Source organism: Ambystoma mexicanum, chromosome 7q (genome assembly GCF_040938575.1).
Source record: "Ambystoma mexicanum isolate Mex_15411 chromosome 7q, UKY_AmexF1_1, whole genome shotgun sequence".
Classification (NCBI taxonomy): domain Eukaryota; kingdom Metazoa; phylum Chordata; class Amphibia; order Caudata; family Ambystomatidae; genus Ambystoma; species Ambystoma mexicanum.
The window spans coordinates 1,025,721,725-1,025,734,569 of record NC_090941.1 but is presented as its reverse complement, the minus strand read 5'-3'; the positions used below and the strand labels follow the sequence as shown (position 1 = coordinate 1,025,734,569).

Here is a 12,845-nt window from a genome sequence, read left to right as displayed (position 1 = left end):
CAGGAACTGTCCTCTTGCTCTTTCACCTCTGGAATCGCTTTCAGCAATTCCAACTTGTGCTATAGACCCCTGCTCGTTAGAATACGTCTAGATATTGGGGTACTTTTAATTTGCACTTGTCTTTTTTCACTGTCAGGTTTGCCCTACTCAAAGTTTTTAAGACATGGGTAACAGTTGGATGTGCTTTCTCCTCTCAAGCACTCAAAATAATGTCATCTTGGAAACACTGTATCCCTTTATCTTCTGGAAAGAGATTTTCCATCACCCTCTCAAAGACTGCACTGATAAATGCCAGCACAAACGGCATGTTTGTATCTGTATGCTCCCATGGGTGTTATAAACTATTTGATATGCCCCTAGTCCGGGTGTACGTCTACCCGATGGTAGGCTGATAATAGCTCAGCTGTGGGGAACACAGTGATCTAGAGAATGATGCATATCCATGGTGGATATCATTGTACTAATGTTGGGTAGGGGGAATCTGTATACTCCTATTGCTCCATCCACATCCTGGAGTTCCACGGACACTCTTCTACTCCCTTCCAGCTTTTGCCTTATCGCAAGGAGAAACACCCATTCACTAGACTCAATATGATCAATAATTCTCTTATAGCAATTTCTTTTTATAGCATGGTTTTAAGCTTGACCCTTATACAATACATATGGGAACCTGCCATACACTGTGAATCATGGGCATGGTGCCATGTTTCAACCTAATCTGATGATTGAAACCCTTCAACCTTCCTATGTGGTCACTGAAAACATCAAGGTATTGTGGATCTCCCACTAAATCCTACCTAGTATCGCCTCCCAGAAGGCCAGGAGCAGAGGCATAGCCAGGATGGTCTAACAAGTGGGGTCTGAAGCTAATGTAGCTGGGCCCACCGCAGTGACATTAACATCTGTAAATGCCCACACAGAGCTGCTGAGTGGGCATTTATAGATTTTGGGTGGGTCTTGCCCGCTTAGGCCCTACCCTGTCTACACCTCTGGCCAGGAGAGGCAGGCGCTTCCTGATCCGAATACTGGGGGTGGTTTACTGCGGTATGATCACCTGGGTGGAGACCAGGCCCAGGGAAGTGGGGTGATTGCACAGGGTGAGACCCAGTATTTTTCTGTAAAGAGGAATACTGTTAATCCAAATTTAAAAGAGAAATTGGCATATTGCCATTTTGGTACATCTCGATCCTCTATTACGGATAAAAAGGTAAAACCTGAAAGAGTCGCTTCACTTTCTGTTGAACCCAAAAAACCCACCTTTTATACACATCAAAAGTATTCAAATAGGAACGATGAACATGTAACTGTTTCTGTTCCTTCTGTCTCTAGAAGGGTTAAACCATATAATTATTCCCTTAATAATATCTGGGGAAGAAAAACCATTTTAATATCTTTTGAAGAATTAGAAAGTTAATTTTTCTAAATCAAACTACAAGTCCCAGAATCCCTCAGGGACTGTGTAGAAGAAGAGGACTAAAGATGCATGTAGGAGTCCAGGTCAGGCAGGCAAGCTTACTGAATCTAAACAAGGTCAGGCAATTAATCAAAAGGGCCTGCACCTGAACCTAATCAACCCACCTGAGGAGCATAAAAGGCTGCCTGAGAGAAGCAGTAGAAGGAAGTAGGGGCAGGAGCTGGAAGGTCGGAAGTCGTAGAAGCAGAGCACTAAGCCAGCAGATCGCAAGGAAGTGTCACCACAACAGGGACGCCGGAGTAGAGAGGCAACATCCAATTGCAAACTCAGAGTTGGTCCTGTGCTCACAAACCCTGAATCGCCGTGGCAGCACTGGAGAGAAAAGAAAGCAGCAGGCAGTCTTTCCAGATGCGCCTCATTGCTGTGAATGCAGAGCTCAAGTTGCAGTTGTTTCTAAAACCTGTGTGCAGAGTCAAGCAGAGGGAAACTGGAGAGTGGGAACCTCTCCCTTAATGAGGCCGGATCGGAGACACCTGTGCAGCAGAGGGGTGTGGATCCCAAGAGTGCCTGTAGTAGTAGCAGGAGAAGAAGCAAGGTCCGGAAGACGCTGCAGCCTGCAGTTGTTATGATTGAGAGTCGGAAAAGAAAGCTCTGTTCTCCTGAGAAGCAGAAGTTCCTTGCTGGTAACTGTAGCCAGCTTTTAATGGTTGAGATACTCTTGAGTAGAAATCAAACGTAGAATTGGGAAGTAATTTTATCAATGGGAAAGTAACACTCGCTTATGCTCGTGTGTGATGAAAAGCCTTTCTTTCCCTAACATCAGTAATACTTTGTTTCCAAGCGGTCGCGTGTCTCTGATTAACACAGCAGACACTGCTGGTAGCATAATTAAAGCTAAGATGACTTTCCTGAAGAGTTGCAAGTATTGTTAAAGGAACCACATGCATGAGAAAATGTTTCTCGATACCTTTGAGGCCGAGTGCTGACTGAAAGGTGGTAATACGTCTGGCAGTTCAATACTAAAATGCAAACGTGTGTGCCTAATTCTGGTTTCCATTGAAGATACAAATCTTGCAACACATCAAGGACTGAAGCAGGAGATTGCAGAAGTAGTAGAAGCTGAAGCTAGAACAAGCATTGCCCAAGGCCATAGAGGGATCTCTATGAAAGCGAAATCCCACGCACATAAGAACTATAAACCAATGTTTCGAAGTTGATGAATATATTGTTACCCAAGAGTCTTCATCCAAAGTTGGGAGAGTGGCACCTCCACTTTGTAACCATTGAAGTCGAGGTGTATTCAAAGCTGAGGAAGGGAGCTGGTTACTTGTTCACTGAAGTTGTTTCTATATCTGGATGGCAAAGACTGTTTGGAAGGATAAGAAGTAGTCTAGAAACCCGAAGCAGATTCCAGGGCAGCTGCAAGACAGGCAAAGAGGCTGCCCTTTCTTATGAGACAGAATAAAGAGTTCCTTGACAACCTGTGGAGGTAGAAGATGTCTTGTAGAATTGCCCACTATTGAAGTTGCCGATGCAGCAGCACATTACAGAGCAGTTTAAATTGTAGCCGCAGTAGCAGGACTGCGGCTGTCAGTATTTGTCAGAACTGTTGAAGAAAACTGTGGGGAAAAGTAACCTGTTCTCACAGTTACATTGCAGAAGGAAGTTGCTGAAAGAGGAGTTAATCTCGAGCGTGCACATCCTGACAATTTGTACATAAGACACTGCAGAAGCTGAAAGTGAATACGTTGTTATCAAAGTGGGAGAAGATGCTTTTGTCAACTTCATCTATTCTTTCTTGGAAGGAAGTCGTTCAAGAAACTCCATTGATGCTGTTAATTCTTTGTGGAACTGTAAAGCAAGAAGCTTTTCAACAAACAAAGAAGAGACTTTGACCAGAAGTTTTTATTTGTGTGAACCTTTTCTTTCTTTGGAACTTTACAACACTTTGGGTAAGACTTTGTGTTACTTGGAGAAAATTAACATTGCATATTGTGAACACCTTTGTAGATTTTGTAATGAAGAGATTGAAACTCCTAGGCACCTTTGACAACATGTAAAGAAATGGACATGAATCATAAAAAACGTTTTCTGAATTTGAGATATAATATTGAAAATATGCAAGTGATCAAAACTGGAATCATTTATATTAAGGTAATTGCACATATTTAAATTTCATAATGTATCATATGTAGGTAAGAATAATGGAATGCTTAAGTAATCTGACCCAAGTGTTATTTTAGTGAACCATATGTCTTTTAATAATGTTATCATATCAATGATTATGATTCTATTGTGTCAATTGCACATTGTTAGTTTTATGAAATGTTAAATGAAATATTTGTAATTGTAATGTTTACTTCTATATCGATTTTACATATTTTTAGATGTGTTAAAAGGTTTATTTAACTATAACAACACAATAAAAAAACGTGGAGAAAGTAGAGTTTGGTTCATTCTTGGGGAAGCAAGATCTGCCCAAGACCACGAGAAGCCATCCAAGACACTGGGTGTTTGGTAACCTTTTATCTATGTTGTATTTTTATTATTTTAATGTTTATATTGTTTATGGTGAGGGTTAGTGTTGTGATTGTTAGGAGGGTTTCCCATAGATCTTAGAATAGGTAGGGAATCCCCTGGTAAAGTAGGTTTAGTTAAGATTTCTGTTATTATTTTGTGTGTAATAAAATGGCAAATCCTGAGAACTCAAAACAGTCGTGAGTCTCACACTGCTGACCCCCTCAAAGTTTGCTCCAACAACTCCTTTCACGCTGTCCTGTGCCTGTGAAACGATATGTATGTGTATGTCATGGCCTGATTTGAGCTCAACCTGCAACTGGCTCTAATGCTGCCACCCCAATAAGATATCCTCATTTTCAGTAACATACACTTTGCCTTTCCTCTGTCACCCATGCATATCTTGCACAGGGTGTACCATATGATCTGTATTGACACGCCACGATAAACAGAAGATTCAATATCCATCTCCCACATGTCCTGTCTCTTTCCCCGCAGTATTGTTCCATACATTGTCACGGACACTAGTGTGTATGGTGAACCCGTCTTCTTGCCTCTGCACTTGCTTGCCATCCACCATGACTCCTGTCACTGGATGATTATTTGGCCCTTCATCATCATTCTAGTGGAAAATGGTCTGCATGTAAACCAGCACCTGTGAAAAGTCTCTCCTATCTTCATAAGACTTTCCCTTTGGTAGGCGTTGGTCCAGGGTGTCCAATGCTAGCTAGAACTTTCTTTTGGCAACTATTTGGCAGTCACTTTTTTGTAACAACTGCCAGTGTTTTTAGATGTAGACGTGATAGGACATGAAGTTTAAAAAATGAATAGAAAATAGCGCCCGCAATCACGCTACCATTAACAATGAAAAGGCTAGGTTGCTAGAAGCTGAGGCCTTTTTCCTAAAGCCTGAATCTCTTGTGTATGAGGGAGAACTTCAGGCTTTACAGAAAAGGCCCCCGGCTTCTAGCTACATCATTTTCTTTCTTTCATAATGGTAATGCTGGCGCATCTCTTAGTTAAAGGGATGCCTGGTAGCTTCAGGCTTCAGGAAAAAAAGGGCTTGGCCTCTAGCAGCTTCAACTGCTGTGGCTGCCAGGGGGTCTTTAGGATCCCAGCAGCACCACCTCTCAAAAAAATTCAGAGACTGCCAGAACTCTGCCCCGACTAGCCCCGGCCCACTTAAAGCCCTGGCTGAGCGTGATTCACTGTAACTTTCCCCTCATCCTCTGTGCTGCCACATTACAGTGGTAGTAATGGCACTGGGTCAGGCGTACCGTGGGACCTCCTCTATTTCCTGCTAGTTTACCGCTATCCAATATCAACTCCCAGGCGGTAACAGGTTTACTAGCTTTAAGGAATCCATGCTGAGCATTAGTCACTGATCTCAAGGATGGCTGCCATTTTATTTTGTCTTCCCTTGTCACGGAGGGAAATACGATTGTATGTAAATATGTGCTCTGTAAAGCGCTTTGGATTAAGGCACTATATAAATAACACATCATTATCATTCTTATTTAAGCATCTTGGTGACCAGGACCTAGATATTGATTGTTAATAACTGAAGCAAAAATGTAATTTATTCACTTAACATGTCTGAAATATTGACGTGCAAGCTTTAAGAGCCCTCCAAGGTGGGACTGGCTAACTGAAAAGCTATTAATTGCTTGTTTTTTTTATTTTAGCGTACAAGTGGACTTCCAAAGATGAACCATCCACGATATTCCCAAGAGTCCATGCCGGGACCTCCTCTGGATTACTCCTTCAAATGCATCAACACCATAGAAGGTACAATTTTATTAATATCAAGCAGATTTCGTTAATAGAGATACAGCTTAAACACACGCTGGTACACAAACTAGAGAGAAGGTATTAAAACATGTAAATCTCCAAAAGCACATACAACAATGTAAATCAGCATTTAAGACATGTTTACAGATAGTGTAATGGTGCGGAAGTAAGATTCGGACACAAATGTGACATAGTTTTGTTTGTAGACTTTTATTAACCATTAAAAGGGTTGGGAAAACGACCTCTCTGTCCCTAAAGCTAAGAGGGGTTTCGCTGCCTCAAAGAAATCTAAGGAATACTTCAGGATGTAAAATAAATAGTCAGTCACTGCCTTGTCCAAAAACCCTAATTCGAACCCAAACACTATTAACTTAAATCTAATGTGCAAGGATGCTATATTTTCAACTAAACTGATGATGAAAGTTCTTTGCCAACAGAAAGTTCCCCACAAAACAAATGGTCCTTTTCCACAATGCGATGTTCCAATGGCCAGGAATTAACTTCTTTCCTCTGAGTTCCTTTTTGTTCTACTACTAAAGTTAATAGCTTGTCTCCTCCTTAGGCAGTTTCTTTGATTTAGCAAATTATCACAACAGAAAACGACCTTAGGCCAGCGGAAGTATTTCTCAGACCCCGACTACTTCTAGGCCTCCACAGGTTACCGCACAATGTTCACTCAGCCAGGGGACTTGTCTGCATTTCACTGGGCTTTCCAAACTTTCCCAATGATGCACAACAAAAGTACCCAGGTTTCCGATGAACACCTTCTTTGTTCACGGAGGGCTTATGTCTGGTTCACTCTCCTGCCAAACCTACCCCAGGACATTATAACTGATAGTCTCTGTTAATATCTTTCTTTTATCTCCTTGGGTCCCAGACTCAGTGATGTATTATATCAGCTTGGTGTACTCTTCTGCCAAGCATATGTTTATTTCTTGTCTGTCCCTTTTGCTCTCAAGGTCCCAGACCCTCTTATTCTCTGGGGCTCATATGTGTGCAGGTCCCAGAACCTCTCATTCTGCTCTCTGTGCTTGTATCCCGGCTTTCCCAGATCTCTAGCCCCTCTTGGCCTGCCCGTGTACCTTTTTGTGCTTGGTTCGTGTCTTCCATGCAGTGGGACGTCAGTGCAAGGATCCGGTAGCGTTTGGGGACCTCAACTCCTCAATCGCAGATTTGCAGACTTATGCGTCTCTCTCAGGATTCCTCTTCTCCGTGCGGCAGCTCCTGGGATCCTAGGATGCCCAGAGGGTTGTTCAGCCAGTGAGCCATGTAGTCCTCATGTCCTGGACTACGCGCAGCCTTATCCTCCTTTGTGCACAACTTTCTTATCTCCAGTTCTGCAGTAGTCGCATCAGCGTACCTTGCAGTTCCTCTCAGAAGGGTGGATCTCCTTCACCTGGTTTCTCTCCTCTATTTTGGATTGTTTTGGTCCAATCGGATACAGCAGAAAACTAGACCGCTCACAACAGTTCCTTGGAGTAATCTTCACACTCCTAGCCATCTTCCTCTTTCCAATACTTGCATTAACAATGTATGGAAGGCAAGTTTGATCATCTTGTGCGTTATTGATTGTATTAGGTTGGCTGAATTTACAATAAAAGATATTGGCAATGATTGGAAGAGGGAAGGAGGATTCGGCTTTGGCAAAGAGGGAGAATGTAACAAAGCGGAGTTATACCACATTCTCAGGAGATGGTCATCCCATATCCCATAAGGGGTTTCCTCTCCCATGTGATTCTCCCCCTGTGCACCACCCCCAGGGGGCCTGTTGTACTGTGGACACACCGCCCTGGCCCCATGGGAAAGGTGTCCCCTTAGGAGAGAAGAGACGACATCCACAAATTCGTCACAGTAGGCCACATGTTCCAATGTGTCAATCTCTGCTTTTGTAAATCACTGGCACAACCTCCTAAGACTTTCCTCCTGAGAGCCCTGTAACAGAAAAAGTAGCCACACAGATGCAGAGGGCTAGGATATAAACACAGAAGGAACACTGCATGGCTCTTTTGCAGGCTACAACAAATACAAAAAAAACACTTAGCAAAGATGGAAAATCATGTGCTAATAAAACACTGTTGCATCAACAACCCAACCACCTACCTTAGAGAGGCCTGGATGAACCTAGGATGGCTTTCCCCTACCCGAAGACTCAGAAATCTATAGGTCATAATAACCACACAACATTGCCTTGACAAATTGGTGCAAATGGCTCAATACACTTCGGAAGGACCTGACCTAACAATGCAAGGACGCACCTAGATCACAGTAGTGGAATGGAGTTCATAGGCCAGGATAATTGCCCAATAAAACGCACCCTGTGCAACAATGTTTGCAAGGACCTGACCCGAACAGCAGAAGGGTGCATCTGAGGCATCAAAAATAAGTAAAGTCCTGGGGAAATGAGGTGAGACTTTAGGCCACACCCATCTGAAGTTTGACTTTGGTGGGTTGTAGAGGTGGTAGCTCTTCCTCACCCAAGAGCTTCATAAAAAGGTTAAGTTAAGGGAATATATCCTTCATAAAAACAAGACACAGGAGACGATTATGCCAGGTCAGTCATCCAATTTCAGAAACCCAGCGGCAGAGTCAAGAAACGGGCTTAGTTGGCAACAAGAAATATTCCAAATCACAGCGCAGGGACAAGCCAGGTTCAAAGATTCCAAAATGACACCAGGGAAAGAAAAACGCTACTCACTTATGTGCGGCCTGTACTAAACAAGTTGCGAAGCACTGGGGAGTATTCCTGTTGGTGCTAAATGTTGGAGCTCATGGGCTACCAGGCCACGTGACTCCTGATTGCCAGGCATCATAACATCATTGAGTTGTAGGTAATGACATCGGAATACTGCAGAACTCGTGGACGCTGTAGTCCATGAATGGCAACAGTGCACCAGACACCAGGGCAACTGCCATTCTCCACAGAGCCCCCACTCTCTCCATCCCTATGCTCCTTTCCCACGTACTTGTATAAGACCCAAAAAGTAGAAAGGACTGAGACGAGGAAGAATAGAGGTAGCTATCACAAAGATCCAAACAGAGAAACTGTGGTGAGGAAGAGGTGCAGATTCGCTGGGATCACTCAGATGAACCTGCATGAACAGTCTACTTTCCAACTACAGACCTTACTGGATGCTGACATAAAAACTGACACAGAGGTCCCTGCATAGCAAACTAAGTCTAGAGAAGAATGACCTACTGTTCAAAATATCTCTGGCCCTCACAACTATACATACAATCAAATCCTACAAGGAAAATATGGATAACTTTTGGTTCAATAAAAACAGTCTTTGTAATTGAAACACAAATGTTCTTGGAAGTACTCCTTGCGACCAGCGTTGTATTCCCTGCCCCTGGATCAATTCAGGAATACTTAAGTTACAGTTCTGATTAAACAAAGTTCTGGTAAAAGAAATAGAAAAGTCTTCATCAACCACTATGTCTTTCTCGGAGGTATCACAAATGTCCTTTTCATCAAAGTTGGTTGATAACTCAAAACAAGTCAATGCCTTCCACAATGTCCTTATTGAAAGGATGATCAAATTCCTTATCAAACACAGGTTCAAAGTCAAATATAAGTATTCTGTTACCATATGACACTTTCAACAAAGAAACTACTTCTTGTCAAAACAGCACTTGAATGTTTCTCAGTACTTCATCTTGATTCAAACATATGGTACAACATGATTCATGAATTCTCTTACTTTAACAAAGGTTCTTTTCAAATATCTTTCTGCCATAACGATATCAATCCACCATCTTCTTTCCTGGTCCACTCACCTGATAGGACTAGCTACTCAAGGCCCTTTCCTTTATACTCACCTGCCAGGAAGAAAAACTCCTACAACTAGCTTCAATCTTGGTGGCAATATTGTTTCCGCTATACTCCATACCAGTCTCTCAGTATGTTTTCACATTCTTTTGGTTGCCGGTAATATGAGATGCAAGCTTTCCCAAAAGTAAATCTCTGCAAAGGGTATTTATGCTTTGGTTGCTTTGTTAAGACTTTTTCTTTCACAATTTCTTAGCTGAGGGTATTGCTGGCTTTGATCTTTTCCCAGGGGTTGTCTTGATGTAATATGTCCATAACCTCTGGCCTGTGGGTAGTATTGGTTAGAGGTTTTCCCCACTAGTTGCTTTCCCAAAGTCTTTTGACAGTCTCTTGGCTGTGGGTAGTACTGGTTGTTGTCTTTCCCTTCTTGTAGTTCCCTATAAGGGAACTTTCTTCCTTGCCACTTAGATTTATTTTCTTTTAATTGTTCTGCATCCAAATTTGCTTTGCTTGAACAATCATACAATATTACACATTACTTCTTTTTAACAGCTTTCGTATACAGAGCGCCCCGGGGTTAGCATTCACTCTTTGCCAACTCACCGGTTCTCTGCGGCAGCTCTGGTGTCTTGCTGGGCTTTGCAACGGTCTGTCAGCATCCTGTTGGCTTTCTGCTCCACCACTGCGAGCCTCGGGTCATTTGTGTGTCAGTCTTCTGGAGCGTCGACAGCTCTGTTGATCTTCCGGGGCTTTAACAGTCTGTCTCGTGCTGCCCTGGGAACACTCCTCGTCCTCGGCTAGGCTTCTTCATAGTAAGCCGCCTACCGCTGCATGTACGCTGTAGTGGTAAAAAGCCTCACCATGTTCCAACCAAATATAAAATGTATAGCTTCCTCTAGCCCGTGACGATAACACCTTAACTGGGTGTTAAAAATCTCTCAAGGACACAATTTAGTACTTTTGGAGAGTGCCCTTACTCCCGTGACCTTAGAGGAAGCCTCCAGTGAGGATTTGGATTGAGCCTCACTGAAGAGAAAAGGAGATCAAGACGGTCCACCGTTGTTACATCGCCAGGCTTTTTTTGCCAAAAATGTTCGGCTGAAAAAACGAATGGCAAAATGTGGGGGAGGAGGTGTGGGGGAGGGTGGGTAACGGTATATAAGGGGTAGGAGTGTGTGGGAAATAGGGACTACATAATAGGGAAAGGGGCATGGGGGGAAACCCCCCAGATATACAAATAAAATGTCAATGAGTTTATTCAGCTAAAAATATTTTGAAAAAAAACTCAGTAAAAAAAATCCTGCTGATCTAAAAACATAGAACCCATCAAGACAACATAAAGCCAGCAACAAATACCCCGGGGAATCTGACAGTGGGTCAAAAGGAGCCAACATGGATTTCTGACCTAGTAGTAAAAGTGACAATATGCTTGAATAATGGTCTGTCCTACAGAGGGTGAGCGAGAGGGGGTCTGTGCCCAAACCTTTTTACCAACAAAGAATGGACAGGTCCAAAGAACCAGAAGCACAACCATGTTGTACTTTATACCATTTGTCACTGTTCAGTCGCCTGTTTTTGTTGAAGCACACACGGGTGTTACGTGTGAAGGCATCATGAAGCAAGACGCAGACAACAGACTTAAAATTCAAAACCAGATATGTCACGATGGTACAAAGCCTACCTTGCCCTATGTCAAGGTGGGATTTCCCTACCTGAATGAAACCAAGGAAAGTCTGAGTCCAAGAGTTCAACTTAAAAGTGTGTCTGTGTCCAAAACCTATGCTTGCCCTCACAACTAAAGCTAACCAATGTGTGGGATATCAAAATCAAAATAAATAGTGTGCAACTCAAAGTTCTGAGCTCCTTGCAGCTTTATTTCAATTCCCAGTATAAGAAAGTTCCCCAAAAAAGTCTCAAGATTACCTTTCCTCAGTTCAAGGTGATATAGTTCCAAATCCTTTCTTGGGGTTCCCTTCCCCAGGTTCCAAGCAACACAGTTCATAGAAAACAAAAAGGTCTTGAGGCTTTGTTCTCAAGACCACACAATGTAGCTTCTCAAATCTCGGGGTTTCCTTCCCCAAGACCTTATCTTTATAGTCGCAATGTCTTTACGTTTCCAATATCTAGGATTCACTGGTCTTGATGCAGTTGTCAGACCAAACGACCCACCCATCACAGGTCATGCAACCAGGATCCGTGACTCTTGGCTTCGATGTGTATCCTTACAATCCTCTGGCTTTTCCTTGTCAGGCTCTTGGCTCTGCAATCAGTTGTCACACATCCTTCCTTTGGCCTTGTCACTCTGCATTTATTCACGAAAGTTTAGTTAAGGATGTTTTGCTCACACCCACCTTCAAGAAGCATTGTTCCATTTAATTTGTATGCCATAAGCATTATTTTCATGTAATTGTAAATTTCCATTCGTTCGGTATTCCGTAAGCCTTAGGTTCATGTAACTGTAAAGTACAATTCATTCGGTAATCAATATATGCTTGTAGGAGCACCGCAGTGTACACTAGCTTTCCCCGATACTCACCGGCTTCGGTGGTTCCCCTCCCTTTCCTTTTCCTGCACTATGGAGATTGGGAAACTCACCCTTTTCTACTCTGCTCACTCGCCGTGTGTCTCTCCTCCCACGCTGGTGACCGGAATGCTGTTTCCCGGACATGGATGGTGACCTCTTTACTTCGTGCTCTCCTGCAGCTCCTGCTGCTGAGTACGGGTCACAGAGGCTCCCAGACTGGCAACAGTTACACATCCCCCTTGCCATGGGCTGTGTAAGTCCTTTGAGCAGTTTGCTGGCAACCTGGCTCCTCATACGGTCCCATCACGTCACCCTCCTCGGGAGCATGGGCCCCTGCTAGCTTCTTCCTTCCAGACCTCCCGCTTCCTCTCTGCTCCCCCAGTCTTCTTTTTATACACTTACAGCCCCTTGACAGGCTTCAGGTGTGGGTCTCCAATGAGGTTTGCCTGACTATTTATTTATGTATTTATTTCATTTGTAAAGCGCACATACAACCCAGAGGCATTGAGGGTGCTGTTGCACATACAATTCAAGTACAGAAATGGGGTAAACATAATTAGTCCGACAATAAGGTATAGGTGGAATGACAGGGAGAAGTAGGTACAATAGTATAGGTTGCACAGTAAAAGTGTTACATACGTAGTAGTTATTCTGAGCAAACCAGGGTGTAGAGACAAGGGGCAGTTGGCTAAGTGGAAGGGGGATGTTGACTAAGTGGTAAAGGGGGGGGCTTAGGAGGAGAGCTGGGTTTTGAGGGCTTTGCGGAAGACCCAGTAGGATTCCTCTGACCTTGAGGGTGCGGAGAGGGGGGGGGTCATTCCAGAGTTTGG

At 43.3% G+C, this 12,845-nt stretch overlaps 1 protein-coding gene across 2 annotated transcripts in view; it reads left to right on the top strand.

The window, feature by feature from the left end:
• LRRC51 (leucine rich repeat containing 51) overlaps nucleotides 1–12,845 on the top strand; it is a 142,041-nt gene that overhangs the window by 8,836 nt on the left and 120,360 nt on the right. For both annotated transcript variants that reach the window (XM_069640306.1, XM_069640307.1), the window contains exon 2: nucleotides 5,617–5,719. In XM_069640306.1, coding sequence (XP_069496407.1) covers nucleotides 5,617–5,719 — 103 coding nt within the window. The remainder of the gene's footprint in view (nucleotides 1–5,616; nucleotides 5,720–12,845) is intronic.